General features: G+C 40.2%; 1 protein-coding gene across 2 annotated transcripts; it reads right to left on the minus strand.

Moving 5' to 3' along the window:
* Positions 1 to 20,460, minus strand: C7H10orf53 (chromosome 7 C10orf53 homolog). Of its 2 annotated transcripts, XM_039481971.1 has the most exons (4): positions 20,260 to 20,460; positions 15,931 to 16,050; positions 8,491 to 8,592; positions 1 to 122 (listed from the first exon to the last, which is right to left on the minus strand). In XM_039481971.1, the coding sequence occupies exons 1-3, from the start codon at positions 20,351 to 20,353 to the stop codon at positions 8,540 to 8,542; spliced, it is 267 nt and encodes an 88-aa protein (XP_039337905.1). In that variant the 5' UTR covers positions 20,354 to 20,460; the 3' UTR covers positions 1 to 122; positions 8,491 to 8,539. The 2 variants fall into 2 exon arrangements, with proteins under 2 accessions (XP_039337905.1, XP_039337904.1); XM_039481970.1 differs by lacking the exons at positions 1 to 122; positions 8,491 to 8,592 and adding an exon at positions 14,149 to 14,387 and having other exon boundaries at positions 20,260 to 20,440.

Raw genomic sequence — 20,460 nt, forward strand, 5'->3', positions numbered from 1 at the left:
GCCCATTTAATATTACGAGGTGCAATATACACACTCCAAATGTTACTGCGTATATAGATTTGGAAGTAAGGGCCATGCACCATCCCTGGCTCCATCTTCAGTAAGTTACATTATAATTGGACCTGTGAATTATATACAGAAATGAAATATGTATTAACTGGAAAAGTTTCACTTTGTAAAACATTAAGGTTGTACAGTCAAAATAAAAAAGAAAGTGCAAATAGTAAAATTCCTACAGCAATTTGTATCCTGGACTGTGGGCAGGTGGCGTATGTGTGCAGTCGGTGCAAGGAGCTCCTGGCCCTCAGAGACCACGTACGGACTTTGGAGGCCAGGGTGGAGGAACTGGAGGAGCTAAGAGAGGCAGAGAGGTATGTTGATGAGGCTTTCCGGGATACTCTAGAAGTGTCCCACCTCCGGTCAGACAGCCCCTGCACTGTTGAGGAGGAAGAAAGGCCCAGGGAAGCAGAGCAGTCAATGGGAGGAGAGGGAAACCTTCCCATAGTTGGGACCCTCCTTCCAGATGGTGCTGGGGTATCCTCTCGCACTGAGGTTACCTCCCCGGGGGAGGGAACTCCAGTTTCTAGGAAAAGGCAGGTGTTAGTAATGGGAGATTCGATCATTAGAAATGTAGATAGCTGGGTTTGTGATGATCGGGAGAACCATATGGTGACTTGCTTGCCTGGTGCGAAGATTGCCGATCTCTTGAGGCATCTAGACAGACTTATGTGTAGTGATGGGGAGGAGCCGGTGGTTGTGGTACATGTAGATACCAATGACATAGGGAAGGGAGGAGAGATGTCCTGGAAGCCAAATTTAGGCCGCTAGGGAAGAGACTGAAATCCAGGACCTCTATGGTGGCATTCTCAGAAATGCTCCCAGTTCCACGTGCAGGGCCAGGTAGGCAGGCAGAGCTTCAGAGTCTCAATGCGTGAATGAGACGATGGTGTAGAGAGGAGGGGTTTACGTTCATTAGGAACTGGGGAAACTTTTGGGATGGGGGGAGCCTATACAGGAGAGATGGGTTCCACCTAAACCAAAGTGGAACCAGACTGCTGGCACTAAACATTAAAAAGGTTGTAGAGCAGTTTTTAAACTAGGAGATGGGGGAAAGCCAACTGCTGCAGAGGAGCGTGTGGATCGGACACAGCCTTCTCTTAGGGGAGAGTCTGATGATAGAGAATCTCCAGGTTATAGTCAGGAGCAGAGGACAGAAGAAGATAATGTAAGGGCCAGATCAGATGATAAACAGTCACATAAAAAAGAATCTGGCACATCAGAAAAGGGCAGACAAATAAACAGGGACAAGTTTTGAAAGTGCTTGTACACAAATGCTAGAAGTCTAAATAATAAGATGGGTGAACTAGAGTGCCTTGTGATAAAGGAGGATATTGATATAATAGGCATCACAGAAACCTGATGGACTGAGAGCAATCAATGGGACACTATCATTCCGGGGTCCAAAATATATCGGAAGGACAGAACAGGTCGTGCAGGGGGAGGAGTGGCACTATACGTGAAAGAAAATGTAGATTCAAATGAAATAAAAATCTTAAGGGAATCCATATGTTCCATAGAATCTCTATGAATGGAGATGTCAAGCTCTAATAAAAATACAACATTAGGGATCTATTATCGACCACCTGACCAGGACAGTAATAGTGATGATGAAATGCTAAGGGAAATTAGAGAGGCTATCAAAATTAAGAACCCAATAATAGTGGGGGATTTCAATTATCCCCATATTGACTGGGAACATTTCACTTCAGGACGAAATGCAGAGATAAAATTTCTCGATACTTTAAATGACTGCTTCATGGAGCAGCTGGTACGGGAACCCACAAGGGGAGAGGCAACTCTAGATTTAATCCTGAGTGGAGCTGGTCCAAGAGGTAACTATAGTAGGACCGCTTGCAAATAGTGACCATAATATAATAACATTTAACATCCCTGTGGTGGGAAGAACATCTCAACAGCCCAACACTGTGACATTTAATTTCAAAAGGGGGAACTATACAAAAATGAGGGGGTTAGTTAAACAAAAGTTAAAAGGTACAGTGACTAAAGTGAAATCCCTGCAAGCTGCATGGGTGCTTTTTAAAGACACCATAATAGAGGCCCAACTTCAATGTATACCCCAAATTAAGAAACACAGTAAAAGAACTAAAAAAGAGCCACCGTGGCTTAACAACCATGTAAAAGAAGCAGTGAGAGATAAAAAGACTTCCTTTAAAAAGTGGAAGTCAAATCCTACTGAGGCAAATAGAAAGGAGCATAAACACTGCCAAATTAAGTGCAAGAGTGTAATAAGAAAAGCCAAAGAGGAGTTTGAAGAACGGCTAGCCAAAAACTCCAAAGGTAATAACAAAATGTTTAAGTACATCAGAAGCAGGAAGCCTGCTAAACAACCAGTGGGGCCCTTAACAATCGAAATACAAAAGGAGCGCTTAAAGACAATAAAGTAATTGCGGAGAAACTAAATGGATTCTTTGCTTCAGTCGTCACAGCTGAGGATGTTAGGGAGATTCCCAAACCTGAGCTGGCTTTTGTAGGTGACAAATCTGAGGAACTGTCACAGATTGAAGTGTCACTAGAGGAGGTTTTGGAATTAATTGATAAACTCAACATTAACAAATCACCGGGACCCAATGGCATTCACCCAAGAGTTCTGAAAGAACTCAAATGTGAAGTTGCAAACTATTAACTAAGGTTTGTAAACTGTCCTTTAAATCAGCTTCGGTACCCAATGACTGGAAGTTAGCTAATGTAACGCCAATATTTAAAAAGGGCTCTAGAGGTGATCCCAGCAATTACAGACCGGTAAGTCTAACGTCGGTACTGGGCAAATTAGTCGAAACAATAGTTGAGAATAAAATTGTCAGACACATAGAAAAACAAACTGTTGAGCAATTGTTAACATGGTTTCTGTAAAGGGAAATCATGTCTTGCTAATCTATTAGAGTTCTTTGAAGGGGTCAACAAAAATGTGGACAAGGGGGATCCAGTGGACATAGTGTACTTAGATTTCCAGAAAGCCTTTGACAAGGTCCCTCACCAAAGGCTCTTACGTAAATTAAGCTGTCATGGGATAAAAGGGAAGGTCCTTTCATGGATTGAGAACTGGTTAAAAGACAGGGAACAAAGGGTAGGAATTAATAGTAAATTCTCAGAATGGAGAGGGGTAACTAGTGGTGTTCCCCAAGGGTCAGTCCTAGGACCAATCCTATTCAATTTATTCATAAATGATCTGGAGAAAGGGGTAAACAGTGAGGTGGCAAAGTTTGCAGATGATACTAAACTACTCAAGATAGTTAAGACTAAAGCAGATTGTGAAGAACTTCAAAAAGATCTCACAAAACTAAGTGATTGGGCAACAAAATGGCAAATGAAATTTAATGTGGATAAATGTAAAGTAATGCACATTGGAAAAAATAACCCCAACTATACATACAATATGATGGGGGCTAATTTAGCTACAACGAGTCAGGAAAAAGATCTTGGAGTCATCGTGAATAGTTCTCTGACGATGTCCACGCAGTGTGCAGAGGCGGTCAAAAAAGCAAACAGGATGTTAGGAATCATTAAAAAGGGGATAGAGAATAAGACTGAGAGTATATTATTGCCCTTATATAAATCCATGGTACGTCCACATCTTGAATACTGTGTACAGATGTGGTCTCCTCACCTCAAAAAAGATATTCTAGCACTAGAAAAGGTTCAGAAAAGGGCAACTAAAATGATTAGGGGTTTGGAGAGGGTCCCATATGAGGAAAGATTAAAGAGGCTAGGTCTCTTCAGCTTGGAAAAGAGGAGACTAAGGGGGGATATGATAGAGGTATATAAAATCATGAGTGATGTTGAGAAAGTGGATAAGGAAAAGTTATTTACTTATTCCCATAATACAAGAACTAAAGGTCACCAAATTAAATTAATAGGCAGCAGGTTTAAAACAAATAAAAGGAAGTTCTTCTTCACGCAATGCACAGTCAACTTGTGGAACTCCTTACCTGAGGAGATTGTGAAGGCTAGGACCATAACAGTGTTTAAAAGAGAACTGGATAAATTCATGGTGGTGAAGTCCATAAATGGCTATTAGCCAGGATGGGTAAAGAATGGTGTCCCTAGCCTCTGTTCATCAGAGGATGGAAATGGATGGCAAGAGAGAGATCACTTGATCATTACCTGTTAGGTTCACTCCCTCTGGGGCACCTGGTATTGGCCACTGTTGGTAGACAGATACTGGGCTAGATGGACCTTTGGTCTGACCCGGTACAGCTGTTCTTATGACTGGGATCCTTCTTTGTGGGATTTGAAGGACAAGATTGTTTGAGTCTAGAGTTATAAAAATGTTTTATTTTTAAATGTCTCCTCCTGGTTATTGAAACCAAAAATAGCAACATGCTGATAGCAAAGCCTTTCATCCTGCTGTGGAGGCAAGGAAATGTTCTTTATCTTCAACCTCTCTCATACTGAAGACTTAGTCTCTATAGGTCTGCTCTTTCCAGAGACCCACACCAAAAGACCAAGCTTTTTTTTTTTTTTTTTTAAGGAACTGGTCATTTATCCCAAGTAGTAGGTGTATTTAGGTAGAGTAATACCTCTAGTTCCAGTCCAGACATGCCTCCCTGTAAACAGAAAGTGACAAGACACCCGCTTCCAGTGGAAAAGGCAAACTACACCCCAACAAAGGCCTACTTTTCCTCAGGTTCAGCAGAGCAACTGGACTTTGTTCAAGGAAAGCACAGGGCTTTTACATTCCATGTTGTCAATAAGTTGGGATATTCCTGATTTGGCACCCATGTCCTATATATGTTATCGTATATGATACACAGTTAACTAAACACCAGGAATAGTAGCAATATTAAATGCAATACTATATGTATGCAATGCGGCTACATTACCATTTCTGTAGGAACCTCAACTCTTTCATTTTGTAACTCTCTGCATTTTAAGCCTTCATCCTCAACATGCAGTAAGTTGTGTGTTTTAGTGCAAGGCAAGGATTTATCATAGATACTATGTGCAATACCCACACCGTTTACTTCCACATTGCTCATCTCCACAAGCAACCCACAGCAATACAGAGGAGACTGTGGAGATCTGAAATCCACAAAATCCTTATTAAGGCCCCCTTCAACACAACATAAGAAGTTCTTCATCTTGCATACAAGTTGTACTTGTACTTGCATGGGGAAAGAATGGTAGTCTGGGGCCTATTTCTGTTGATTATATAGTGTCAAGAGATAAATACTGATCACTCATCTATAACTTGAGGATTCTGAATCAATAGTCAGATACAAACTCTTATACCATAGGATTTGGAAGATTGTATTGTATGTCACTGCAAAGGTAATTTACACTGTATTTGCAATTATGTCTCTGATACTTTACCTACAGTAAGTCATTTCACTATCTTCCTTTACAGTTAAGTATATGTATCATTTTATTGTACACCAGCCAGATCTTTACAAGGAAACTTGATTAGTAACCCAGTTATTTTTAACATTAATTTCCAGTGTATATTATACTTTTTCCTCAGATGAGTAGCTTCGCTTCTGTTGATACTATTATTCAGAAGGATGAAATAAAATAACATGTTTTCTTGAAACAGTATAATGAATACAACTGGATAAAATGGTGGTACATAACCCCCAATGAATGGAAAGAAATGTTTAACAAACTGTTCCCAATAGGCATTTTAGAGATGCAATATTTATTACTAAACATTAATTAAGGATTTACATCAGTGCTTGAATAATTTAAAAAAAGGGAGGGGCAAACAAGGCTGATCTCTTTTGGATTTTTGTGCAGTTAAACCTTCCTGTGTTGGAGGTTCTTGGTGCTAAAATAATGTAACTTTCATTCAGTTCTCTTTTAATTAAACAATATTTACAATGTTCAGCCTGTGGTGTTGCACTGTGAACAGTTGACAGTTGCTCTTGAGTTTTATGGCACAGATGCTGGCATCAGATCAGCAATTTGGCATCTGGACTGCAGCAGAATAGCTTTTCAAAGCATGAAATATCTTATTAATATGGCTGAGTTGCATATGACTCCTGGGATATTCTCTGATGCTAACAATCAATTGTAAAGCAGTCTTTGTGTGAGTTTGTCTGTTTTTTTTCAGTGCAATATACCTGACAAATACACGTATGTGAAATACAAAAATGGTGTAAGGCTATTTCCTTATTTTTCACCTTAAGGTACCAAAGGAGTCATAAATATTTTGCAGCTTTACTAATCAAGTAGCCTTCCATAGGAATTTTTGCATGATATATGCTGTTAAATTACTCTGAGGAAATGTATTGTATTGTCAAAATCTTATTGTTGACACAATTCTAATTCTGGTTTAAGATAATTCAGAGCTGAAGCTGTGTGTTGCCTTCTGATGCTTTTAAATCAGATTCTTTTTTCTCTGATAATAGTACTGACTAATCAAATAGAGGAAGTGGCATTTTAATGCTGTTTAACGCTGTTCCAGTGGTTCCAAACAGTAGCTAGACAGATTCTTATGCAGTGTTTGGGTAACTAACTTCTCTTACAATGTGAATACTGCTATTTGAAAAATAGCTTTGCTCATTTCTGACCATCAATTCTTATTTAACAATAACCCAGAATCTTTACACTACAATATACTGAGATTTTATAATGGCAAGAGACTTCTTTTGTTATACATGGGCCAAATTCTGAAGCTCTTGCTCAGGCAAAACTTCCACTGGCTTCTGTGGAAGATCTACCTAAGCATGGATATCAGGATATGGTCCCATATAAATAAAGCTGCTCCTGCAGAGACTGTCATCAAATTCTTCGGATATTTCCCTTTCTCTTGGGTGTCACTATTGTGATCTTCATTTGTATGAGAAGAAAAGACATAGAAATTCCAGACTGGGGGTGGTTATTTTTAGGTCTTGTTTCAAAGACCATTCAATTCCTTTATTAGACATACTAATACAATACTATTTGTTTTAGTGAACCCACTACTACAAAGTTCATGAGCTCAATAAATATATTTATGCAGAGAACTGTAGTAATTTTATGGTATCTGTCTTTGTTATGAAACCCAAGAGAGAGCAAACTGAGTTTCTCTGGTATTTTCTATGCCCTATCATTAATCAGTAAGCACATGACCACCCTTACAAATTCATGATACTTCAAACTGTACTTCAAATTTCCTTGCCAGTAACATGCATATGTATATATAACATTGTATATGTTTAGTGCCTCTGCGCATACATGTATGTATGAATGGAAATATTTCCTTATCTTTAACATACGGCACAAGGTAACAAAGTTAAACATTTTTTCATTCAGTTGGCAGGTTAGTAATGCAGCTCACGATTTCTTGCATGAGCCTATTTGGAGTAATTAGCTATCTTGAATCATATATTCCTTGCCAGAACAGAAAAATCTCACTTCTGTATTGTGTGTTGTTATTTTCCAGTATAATAATAAAAAAAAATATAATTTGGAAGGGAATGCTCTCAAGATTCTAAATATAGCATCTCAGAATAACCCTAAACCATTATTAGCAATTACAGAGATACTTCAAATATGTTAGTTAAAGCACAAAAATCTTACATTTGTTCACTGGTTAAAAGCTGTGAAACTAAATTGTACTTTTCTGTTTAAACATTCCCCTATAGTATTTGCATCCAGATTATTGCAGTACTGTAGTATGTGTTTATACAGCACTTTTGATCAGAGAATCTCAAAACACTTCACAAACATTAAAGAATTAAGCCTCATAACAGCCCTATGATGTAGGTGAGGATTATCTCCATTTCAGATGGGGCAGGGGGAAAGAAAGAGGTTTAGTGCATGAGAAACAAAAGAATAAAACTGACATTCAGCCTTTTCTAGTTTCACTGCCTAGATAAGTGCAGCACAAAAAATAAATATTCAATCAACATACATGGTGAAAAGTAAATGAGACTTCTTAGTATTTTGGATTTTAATAATGTTAAGTGCTGTTAGTAACAGATAACAGACCAATTAAAGATAAAACATCCTGACAGTGTCCCTATAAGAACATGAGAATGGCTATAGTGGATCAGACCAAAGGTCCATCTATCCCAGTATCTTGTCTTCCGACAGTGGTCAGTGCTGCAGAGGGAATGAACAGAACAGGCAATCATCAAGTGATCCATCCTTTCTTCCACTCCCAGCTTCTGGCAAACAGAGGCAGCATGTTTAAGCATCCCTGCCCATCCTGGCTAATACCCATTGATGGACCTCTTACTGATTAAACACTATTCCCAGAGCTGTGCTGGCATCAGCCCTTTTTTTTTATTCTTCCAAGTAAATAACTGACTGTGGCACCTATGGGAAATGAGTGATTATCATGGGGGATACTGTAACTTCAATGTATAAAATAAGCAGAAGAGGCTTGTGAGCAAACAAGATATATTCTGCTTATCCATGTGGGGAGATATTTACTGCTTTTCACAAGGCCTATGCGACGCTTAAATCTCAATGAAATGGTGCACGTGCCTTTTGCTAGTCCTCTCCAAGGCATTGAATTCCATTAAATTACACTCTTTTACCAGTGGTAATTCTTGCCATGGCTGTGATAGAGTCCTGAGAATTCACAGCCTGAAAAAAATGAAGTGAAATAACAATAATGATACTTAGCTCTTAGATAACACTTTCCATCAGTAGACCTCAAAGCACTTTACAAAGGACGGCTGTGACATTATCCCTGTTTTACAGACTGTGAACTGAGGCACAGGGAGGTGACCTGACCTGCCCAAAGTCTCACAGCAAGTTAGATGCAGAGCCAGGAATAGAATCCATGTCTCCTGCATACCAGACCAGTGTGTTATCCATTTGGCTGCTCTTCCTGCAGAGCGTTGCTCCCTTTTTCATCCCGTCATATGTGCACTAAAACTGCTCGTGGCAGTTCTTAGATCTTGCAAAGAAAATGTGTTGCATCAAGGCATGGTTCATACAGCCACTGGAAATAATGGCCAGGACTTTGACCTAACAGTGTAAATGGTGTGTCCGCAGCATATTATGTGATGCTAGATTACACCTTTTTAAATGGGAGCTCAGGTGCACATTCAGTGTAATGCTTTATAGATAAAAACATCACACACCCATCAGAGACAGAAAAGACTCAGATTATTTGCTCTCCTAGTGTTCATTCTGCAAAAGGAATGACATGGGTACCACATAACCATAGCCCTATTGTGATCTATGCTTGCTGCAGTTGTTTTAATCCTTTATTTACCAAATGTTAAAAACTTATGAAATGTCTTTACGTTCTGTCAGAACTACAAATATGTGAAAACTGACAGTTTGGTTGTTCTCTTCTTTCCACTTGTTAAAAAATTACTGGAAAATAGTCAGATTTTTGGAAGCATGTGTAAAGTATAAAGAAAATCATGCAATACAGCATAATCATCTTATACAAGATTATCACTCTAATAGGCAAACTATTTTAGTTATATTGTGTTATTCTGCCATTAGTACCACTTGACTGCCAACTGTGCAACAGAGGTGCTGCAATCAACAAGGATCTTTGTGTGTTTTCCATTGTAAATAGTATTGAGGACAGAAGGGAGAAAGGCACTTAATGGCACAATTTCTTCAGTGATTAAGAATACTTGAGATCCATTTCAGTGATCAGAAATGTGTCTTAATGAGACAATTAGTCAAGACGTAAAGGCCGCATAGCAATTTAGTTTGGGCTCCTACTGGTACAATTTAGTGTTTCTGTGTTCCTCATGATTTGACTTTCACAATAGATGGTATGGAAGTCACTGTAGAGAGAATCTACAAATAAGATTTCCTTGTTCAGTCATCCCCCATATGGCTCTAATCGTAGGACATGCTAAACATAAAGATTTGAAATTACAGTAGTCACTTTAAAACTTTTTTAAACATTAAATCTCTTTGCTAAAATCCAGTGCAATAGGATATCCAGCTATCTAAAGACACCATGGCAACTAATTGCCACTAACTTTTGGATGGAGGGGTTGAAATCCTCAAAGTAGTACTTAAATTTGTATTTGAAACATTTTTTCCTTTTGTAACAATAAAACAGTAGAGGAGACCTCACACATGCTTGGGCAGAATTAAGCAAATCGGGCCTAAGATCTGACTAATAAGTTGTAACAAGGCTGCCTAAGAGTTTGATGGATTTAGTTTTTGTCTTACTCCTGATAGTAGTGAATCTTTTCTTAGTTTGAGGTGCTGCAGAGCAGTGATGATACTCTAACCCAGTGGTTCTCAATCTATTTACCATTGTGGGCCACATACACAGCCCGGAATGTGTTCTATGGGCCACCTCCAATATTACCTGTATGGCCCTGAAGATGTCACATGGGCCACAGCTCTGTGGTTGAGAACCATAGGTTGAGAACCACTGCTCTAACCCAAAGGAAGTTTTACCTCTATTTGAATTCAGAATTCAGACTCTTATCCCACATTCCTTCCAGACCCAAAACTCTATCCTGGCAAAAGCAGGCTCAGCTTCCACTAATGTCAATGAGAGCAGTAGCTGCTAATAGCAGAGATGAATTTGGCGACATGGCATCAATGGGAGATTTGGGTGTGCAAAGAATGCAGAATGAAACCCTCAGTAGGTTATTGGTGAGTTTTTATTTAAAAAATGTAGCTCCTGACCAACTGTTTAATAAACAACTTTGGGGTTCCTATAGATTCTTAACAGTGAGTATCTCCTGAAATCATTCACATCTGCATGTTCCTGAAGGATCACAGTATAGATCAGAGGCACTCTGTTTCAACTTTGAATTTAGTACAATATTTTGAATTATTTAATGTTTATTCAAATATGAGAGGTTCTTTGTAAGAAATTAAAAAGAGGACATGTCCTTCTGTATTGTATAAACCAGATGTGGGCAAACGTTTTGGCCCAAGAGCCACATCTGGGTGGGGAAATTCCATGCAGGGCCATGAATGTAGGGCTGGGGCAGAGGGTTGGGGTGCGGGAGAGAGTGTGGGTTGTGAGAGGGGGTGCAGTGTGCAGGAAGGGGCTCAGGGCAAGGGGTTGGGGTGGAAGAGCAGTGCAAGGTGTATGAGGGGGCTCAAGGCAAGGGGGTGGGGTGTGGGAGAGGGTATGGAATGCAGGAGGGGGCTCAGGGAAGGGGGTTGGGGTGCAGGAAGAGTGTAGGGTGCAGCAGGGGTGCAAGGTGCAGCAGGGGGCTCAGGGCAGGGGGGAGGGGTGCAGCACGGGGCTCATGGGAAGGGTGTTGGAAGCTGGAGGGATTCAGGGTACAGGCTCCGGCCCGGTGCTGCTTACCTGGAACAGCTCCAGTGTGGCAGCGGCATGCACTGGCTGGCTGCCTGCCTGCCCTGCCCCGCGCCACTCCTGGAAGTAGCCAGCACCACATCCCTGTGGCCCCTGAGGGAGGGAGGGCAGAGGGCACCACGTGCTGCCCCCGCCTGTGGGTACCTCCCCCGAAGCTCCAACTGGCTGTGGTTCCCCGTTCCTGGCCAATGGAAGCTGCTGGGGGCGGTGCCTGCAGGTGAGGACAGCGTGTGGAGCCCTCTGCCCCTGCTCCTCCCCCAAGGGGCCGCAGGGACGTGGCGCCGGCTACTTCCGGGAGTGGCGTGGGGCCTGTTGCGCCACAGAAGTGGCAATCCTGCAGGCCGGATCCAAAGCCTGGATGGACCATAGTTTGCCCACCCCCGGTATAAACTAAAAACTTTTAACTTTGTTTAGAAATAGGGCTCACTCCTTCAAGCTCTCTGCATATCTTCCATTGAGTTCAGTGGGCATTCCATATACAGAGAACTTAATGGGCCCCTAGTCTTCCATTCCTGGATATAAAATGTTCCCAAAATTAAGATTGATCTAAATTAATTATTTAAGCCAAAATTAATCAATCAAAGAGGTGCCACACAGAACTTGCTGCCCAGAGGGAGGGTTCAAGTAGTTTTAAGCCACCACTGAGCTCTCCTGATTCTGGGTTGTTCCAGGGCTGGAATGGTCTCTGGCATAACTTAATACAGCTCTTGAGGGCTGGCTATGAGCAGCTGTGCTGCCTAGAATCCCTGCAGTGCTATGTGCTGCTGCTTCGCGCTGACACATCCCTATGCTGGGGCTTGAAAACAGTCCTCTGAAGTCTTTCTCAGTTCCCCCCTCCTGTGCTGGGGGAATTATATGGGGTTTCTTAGAGCCTTTTATGCTGCTCTAGTCCCTTTACTCAGCATATACAGACCAGAGTGGGTGAGAACCTCTGTCCTTGTCTTTTGTATTCAACAGTGACCATTTCTAAGTGCAGAACACACCTTTGTCATTGGTGTAAATGTTAATTTTAATACTCAGATAAAATTATATAGAAAAGGCTATTTCTACTCCCTCTTTTACTCAGAATAAGTCAGGAAGCATCCCATTTGTTTTGTTTCAGTCTTCTGAAGGGACAATAAAGTTCCTGCTTCACACAATTTTAGCTACTGGTATGCTTAGTTCTTCCCACTTATTGAAGATGGGTTCTTAAATGCCTCTGGCATTCTTGTCTTATTAGGAAGGGACCATAGCAGGGCATACTGATGATATTATTTTGACAATGTTTCATTACTTTGCTTCAGATCCATGCTACAGTAAATGCAGTTTGGTCATTTGTAATTGAAACTATCTCCCTGCAGGTTATGGTTGATAGGAGATGTTCTATGGGGTAGCGTTTGATTATCTCGTGCTCTATAACGGTGAGCTTTTGTCTTCCTGTAGACATGTTGTTAGAAATTGTGGTTGTACCACCTAAAACTACTTTAGGGCAACTACCACTGTGCTCCTTTGTTTAAATAGTGGCACTAGGGTGCAAAGATTGACCCAAGGAGTCTTCTTTTTTTACAGGAAGGAAGTGATCAGTTTCCAGTTTATCATTTTTGAAAAATGTATCCAGGACCTGAACTGAATAAGCCATTAACAATGCCATCAAAATGATCATTTTCAAACTACTGCATTAACCTGGACAAAATTGTTAAGATGGACTTAAGGTTGACAGTTGTTTGCAGTATTGTTGTGGCCACGTTGGTCCCAACATATTAGAGAGACAAGGTTGGTGAAGTAATGTCTTTTATTGGACCAACCTCTGATGGTGAAATAGACTAATTTTCAAACTACACAGAGCTCTTCTTCACATCTGGGAAAGGTACTCAGAGTGTCACAGCTAAATACAAGGTGGAATAGATTTTTGAGCATAAGTAGTCAACACATTTTAAGGCCACTTCACCTTTGGACATAAGTTGGTCCAATAAAAGATATTATTTCACTTACCTTGTCTCCCTTAAGGCTGACAGTATGTATCAATAACTTAAGGATAAAAAAAAAACACCTGGAGTTAGAGCATTAGAGAGCCAGCAAATTCAGAATTAAAGTTTTAAGAAACACAAACATTTTAAAAGTATGCTAATAAGCAGTTAAGGTTACCCAAACAACATTAACCCTGACCTCATGATAATAACATTCTCCCATCTCCCTTCCCTTAGGACGTTTGCTAAATACTCTAGCTTTTGTCTAATTACAGAAAAGGGCAACAAAAATGATTGAGTATGGAATAGCTTCCGTATGAGGAGAGAGTAAAAAAGACTGGGACTGTTCAGCTTGGAAAAAAGACGACTGGGGGGGGGGGGGGGATATGATAGAGGTCTATAAAATGGTGTGGAGAAAGTGAATAAGGAAGTATTATTTACTCCTTCACATAACACAAAATCCAGGGATCACCCAAAGAAATTAATACACATCAGATTTAAAACAAACCAAAGGAAGTACTACTTCACAAAGGAGGCCAGAATCAGCACAACTTCTGTATGAGTGAGTATGGGATCCTAGTTTTGTGGTCACTGATAAAACTAACCATTTAATATAGACTCTGATTTTTCTTAGAGCATTATGGCTCAGAGATATAATTTAGGTGTCTTAACCACGTTTCCATACTGTCAAATGTTTTTGTTTCTTTTAAAATTAACCATAACTCTGAACTGATGGTCTTAACTTGAAAAGCTTCTCCCTAGATTTTCTTCATGGCAGAAATAGTTACACACAGTGACGAAGTAATGTGTCGAAAGAAGAGGTGGCTTAAACCTAATCTCTAGAATACCAATGTTATGGTTTTAATAAATTCTTTTAAATTACATCTGTAATATTTTTAAGATTAAATGAATATATAGTTGATTCTGTAAGAAGGTAATACATTCTTATTTATTTGACATGACCATATTTTATTTAATTATGCAGAGAAATACTAAGAGATGTGAAAATGTACAGAACAACCTTTATCCTGGCAATTCTGATGCCACTGTAATATAATCTCTTGGCCTACAGTAAACCAGTGTGAGAGAACATGTGCCTGCTAATCAATAGGCATTTAGCACTGCTATTCTGGCTTCTTCACATAGTGGATCCAATTTGCCATCACCTCCTAAAGGAGAAAGATAACACTTACAAAGGATATGCAGAGTAAATAGATTTTCATCTCATACTCCTCCTCCTTGTCATAGCATTCATATATTCCTTTAAGTTCTCTCATTCAAGTACTGGAACCCAACTCAACTCTGCCTCTTGTGTGCTATCTGACAGGATTCCCAAAAAAGTGGTTAAATCTTCAGACCACTGTAAATCCTGATGTCATGGAATTATGGTAGTATCTGGGTTTTCCCGGGATCCTACACAAGTAAAACCAGGACTGATCTTGGTGAGCTAAGTAATTTGATGACACTGGATTCAGTACTAGGAGTGGAGAACTTCAAAGAATACAGATATATTGCAGGCAATGGATGTACACTGCTGGTGATTGAGTAGATGGATAGCACTCCTCTCCATAAGCCAGTATTTAATCAGTGCACCAGCATGGAATTAAGTGTAGTTTGCAGTGACATCTTTCAAACAACAAAACTGAAATCCTTGACACATGTAATCGATAGTGATTCTATGACATTTTTGAACTGGTAGAGGTTAATTTGAACTGGCTGGAAAAATGGAAATTCCTTATGGCAAAAAAATTCATGCTTTTGGGGAAAAAAAAAGTCCCAAATTGAGGTGAAAAGTCAGACTGCCAGGAAGGCTCTTGCCAATACCACTTTCTTCCTGCAGGCAGAAAGTGAAATTGGCAAGAGCCTTCCAGGTGAGCAACCAGGGAGGTGTCATTTTGACAAAACTGGATGGGGGAAATTTCCTAGGGAAAATTTCAATTTTGCAAAAAGGGCAGTTTCTGTTAGAAAATCATGTGCTGAAAACTCCCAACCAGCTCTAATATTAATTAGTGTTCTGGCCAAATTTCAGTATAGATTATTAGATGCAGGTATACTAAATTCCACCTGCAGTTTGAGAGAGAGATGCTTCACCTTTTGTCCTAACCTGCTGTGCCCCACACCAAACGTGGCTTTACTCTGAAATGACCCCTTATATATAATCTTACCTACCTCACATAACTGTGAGGATAAATTAACTATGTATTATACTTATATGGCGCTATTACTGTTGACTCTGAGAGCCTCACAATCTTTAATGCAGAGAGACAAGGTGGGTGAAGTAATATATTTTATTGGACCAGCTTCTGTTGATGAGAGAAACAAGCCTTGAGCTAACACAGAGCTCTTCTTCAGGTCTTTAATGAAGTTCTTCTTCACAATACCCTAGTGAGATAGGAAAGTACTATTTCCTAATTTCATAGATGGGGAACTAACATACAGAGAGCTAAGTGACTTGCCCAAGGTCAAACAGCTAGTCTGTGATGGAGCAGAGATATTCATCTGGGTCATCAAGCTCCAAGCTACTGCTCTAGCCACTGAGCCATCCTTTTTCTTACTGTGCACTTTAAGATGCCTCATGTATAAGGCATTTTAGAATTTCTAAGTATTCACGTTAAAATTGACAGACATTTGACTATGCCTTAAGAAGTGCTATTATTTCAAAACTAACTTGCTTTTAAAGAGGAGATACAATGAAGAAACGCCTATACTTACCAAAGTCCAGGTCATTAACGTTGCACTGGAAAACAGTCTCTCCATTCACTACGAGTTCTACATTATTCCAATCTGGTATCTTTTCTAGAATAAGTTGGTGACCCTCTGCTTGCAACACAGCTACAAAAGGAGCAGAAAAACAGAATTGCCTTGGTTTTCCATGAACTTTTAGTATTCCTAAATTCTGGTATTCATGAGAGCAAGGATCTGATAATAAGGCACAGTGCAGGCAAGCACTGTGCAAGATTACCCACAAAATTCTACCAATTCTAATTTGTAGCTTCACCATTATTACAGTAATGGGCCTGCTTTGATTGAAAAATTCCACTCTTTCTCAATTATAGTCTTGCATTAAAAGAAAGGCAAGAAGCTCACTATGCACTTAAATATGCTATTAATTGGCATAACAGCCATGAGGAACACAATTAATTTGTAGGTAATTTCAAAAGAAATCTCCAATAAAAGGTTAAGACAATGCTATTGTGCAACTGGAGCAGCAGGCAATCAACCCTAATTGTACTGTTGACTGGCACACATAATTCATCTTGTTTCTGAAAGAGTGCGCAGAGAATTATTTCTGAATATAATTTAATATTTTGGAGATTTTCTAAAGTATTTGGAGAATCTGACCAAACATGTCCTCTGTATGTTTTTCCAAAACTCGATTTGAGATCCATTCTGAACAGACTGATCCATGTTGGCCACCTGCTTTCACAAACTAGGAGGGAACTAGCTTGTTGCAGCACATTGTACTGTGCTGGCTTAAATTCAGCAAAACTGAGGAAATAGGAGGACTGGTTATTAATACAGTCTAGCAATTCATAATTAATGTATTGTTCTGGTTTGGACCTTCATATGCTTTGTAAATGGCATCTTACGCTGTGTGTGCGTGTAGGTGCGTGTTTTTGGAAGTCTAAGCAAAATCCTGTAGCAGTTACTATCAGTAGAAAACTAAAAGAGTTTGAGCTAATATTAAGATTAAGCCTAATGCAAAACAGTCCTTTTTAGCTCAGTGTTCCAGTCAATGTTTCTTTCAGAAAAGTAGACCGAAGTATCAATTTTTTGCATCTAATTACTATTACAGTTATGACTTTTAAGTATTGGCATGTGTCCACTTCATTGTTTAATCAGCATAATTGGAGTCCACTGTGAAAATATGATTATAGAATTCTAATGTAACTTGTTGCGAAACTACAGAAAGTGGCTTAGCAAGGAGTCCACTTAATAAGGTAATGCTCCTTGAGTTTCCAGCAGTATGACAGTTTTTGGGAGAGGCTTCATTAGATACTTTTGAATGCTTTCTGGAGAGTTTTAATGGTCATCTGTGATAATTAGCTCTGTAAAGTTCATTTTTACAAAATATAAACTACTTGCAGAAGCTGGTATTCTACTTCTGTACTGTCCACTCCACCATTTATCTAATGTCCTCTGAATTAATTTCTGAAAGGCATAGAGCTCAATGAGGGACATACTCAAACAATTTCATTAGTTTAGGATCTGATTCTGCAAAATCCTTACCCAGGTGTGTTTCTTACACATTCCACTGATTTCAGTGGATGGCTTTACATTAGTAAACACAACATACACAAGTAAGAGTTTGCTGAATCAGACGCTTAATGTTCATTTTTTCTTTTGTTTTAATAAAGATATTGCATTAGAACAAATAGATATACAATTTATTATACGACAACTCATTTTAGGTGCATTTCCAGGTGTGGCTAGGCAGAGGGGTTTTTTTTTGTGTACAAGCGACTGTAAATAGAAATAACAATACTCAATATTCATGTTCGTCAGAAAAGAATTTTGCAGCTATATTAATAGAAATCTTTTTAATTACAATTCTTGTTGTTTGGGATGCTGAAATGAATATATTTTCCCATAGCTATGCATATCACCATAAAAACTCTTCTAGCCATAAACAGCTGTTCTCTACTTTTCTCAGCACTGCACTAAAAGGTTAAAAGCTTCTTTTGCTACCTTTATACTGTTTACACCTCAAGCATAATATACTGAGCACCTCCAGTTCCCAATTCAGATGTCTCAGCTACGTATTGAGGGTGAAATCCTCGCTCCACTAAAATCAATGGGAGTTTTGCTATTGATTACAGTGGAGACAGAATTTCACCCTTAGCCTCAAGGTATCCTTCTGTCTACTTTCTATTAGTTGTTGTGAGTTGTCAATGATCTGTTAAAAGGAAGACTACATAAGATTTCTTTGCTGGTTTCCAAGTACTTTATTTTACAGCTATCTCATCATGAATCTATGTAAACTATGAAAATACATAGAATTTAAGTTTATTTCACGCTTAGCAAAGCTTATGCTTTTAATGGATTTTTGTGTAACTGGAAAACTATAAGAATAAAAAACATGGAAATAAACATAACTTACCAATATCAGCTTACTTTATGAGCTAAAAAGGATTTTAAGTACTCATTCTTACTAAGTCAGACTTAAAGATCTACTCTGTTCTCCAACACAGTGGTTCTCAACCAGGGGTACACAGAGGTCTTCCGGGGGTACATCAATTCATCTAGATATTTATCTAGTTTTAAAACAGGCTACATAAAAAGCACTAGCGAAGTCAGTACAAACTAAAATTTCATGCAGCCAAAATGGGAAAGTTAATCCATTTTTCAGTAATAGGGTGCTGTGACACTTTTGTATTTTTATGGCTGATTTTGTAAGCAAGTAGTTTTTAACTGAGGTGAAACTTAGGCGTCTGATTTGTCTTGGGTACCTCTAAAGGGGTACAGTAGTCTGGAAAGGTTGAGAACCACTATATAACTTCCATTAATGGAAATTGCATGCTTAATTGCATTGATTTCAACAGAGTTACATGAGGGTTGAACTGGGTCTAATATGTGCATTAGTTGAATTAAGGTGTTATATTTTTGAGGGCCAGTTTAAATGTCAAATACATGTATTTGGTAGATCAACTGATAAATCACTGTATAAAGCAAAGGAGAGAATAATTAAAGTTATTTTTGACAGCCAGTTGTCATTAATTACATAAATGTTATGAGATGTTATAATTCAATTTATTCAAACTTTCCTAAAAAACAAAATCTGATGATTGGCGTGGTAGTTTGTAACCATTTGCACTGTGTAAAGAATAAAGCGGAAAGAAATTTTTTCCCCCTGGCATATATAGAAACATAGACTATCCTCAGCATTTACAAGCAGTGAACTGAAAATGTAAATGCTGCTGCTGTATTTTATTAATAGGGATGAAAGGAATATTCACTCTACATCTGATTTATAGATGTATACTTGTAATTTACAGGTGTTTGTATTCAAGTGAAAGCAGAGAAGAGTCCTGTGGCACCTTATAAACTAACAGACATCTGTTAGTCTATAAATCTAATAGATGTCTGTTAGTCTATAAAGTGCCACAGGACTCTTTGCTGCTTTTACAGATCCAGGACTAACACGGTTACCCCTCAGATACTTGTATTCAAGTGAGTGACCAAATAACTATAACTGCTTTCAAGTTTAGCGGAGATGAGATGTATCAGAGGGGTAGCCGTGTTAGTCTGGTTCTGTAGAAGCAGCAAAGAATCCTGTGGCACCTTATAGACTAACAGATGTTTTGCAGCATGAGCTTTCATGGGTGAATACCCACTGCTTGCATCCGAAGAAGTGGGTATTCACCCACGAAAGCTCATGCTGCAAAACATCTGTTAGTCTATAAGGTGCCACAGGATTCTTTGCTGCTTCTACGGAGATGAGATGTGGAAGGTGTGTATTTAAAACTGAGGAATAGTTACTGAAGGATGATCAACTTAAAAGTCACACTGCTTTGTGAACACTGTTTATATAGAATATGTAAAGTTAAATATAACCAAAAACTCGGAGCAGTGCGGCGGGGGCCCGTACACGGGATAGATAAGGGAGAGCAGCTGCAAGCAGGGCCGGCTCCAGCCCCCAGCGCGCGCTTGGGAGGGCGGTGCATCTCCCGCAGGCATGACTGCTTGGGGCGGCCAAATTCCTAGAGCCGCCCCTGGCTGCAAGGATCTGAACGTAAGTCGGACCGAGCACTTCAGGAGTGTGCGGAGAAGCGGCTGACGTGACAGGAAGGCCCCGCAGAGGTTTAAATGGGCGCCCGGGGCTGGCACTGCCCCGCTGGCGGCGGGGAGCTCCCGCCACCTTTGTAACCGAGGTAAACACCTAAGGCAGGCTCCGTGGGAAAGCTGCTGCACGAGGCGCAGGCAGGGGTGGGTCGCGCCCCCCCCCGGCGCAGGAGCAAGCGCTGACCACCCCCGTCAGTCCCGCCAAGTGCATGGGCCGGACTTGGGCCTCTGGCCGCCCGCGGGGAGCCGCCCACGCACCTTGCAGGCCCTGCAGGCGGAAGGGCCTGTGCTCCAACACCCCGCAGCTCCGGTAGGGGCCGAACCGGAGCGTCACCAGCGCGCGCGCGGGCATGGCGGGCGCAGAGCCCCGACCCCAGCGACAGGCGCCGCGCCGGGCGGTTGCTAAGGCAGGGAACTGCGGGTCACGTGAGTGGGGCCGCCCTGCTGGGTGGGGCGCCC

The sequence above is a fragment of the Mauremys reevesii genome, linkage group 7 (genome assembly GCF_016161935.1).
Source record: "Mauremys reevesii isolate NIE-2019 linkage group 7, ASM1616193v1, whole genome shotgun sequence".
In the NCBI taxonomy this organism is placed as follows: domain Eukaryota; kingdom Metazoa; phylum Chordata; order Testudines; family Geoemydidae; genus Mauremys; species Mauremys reevesii.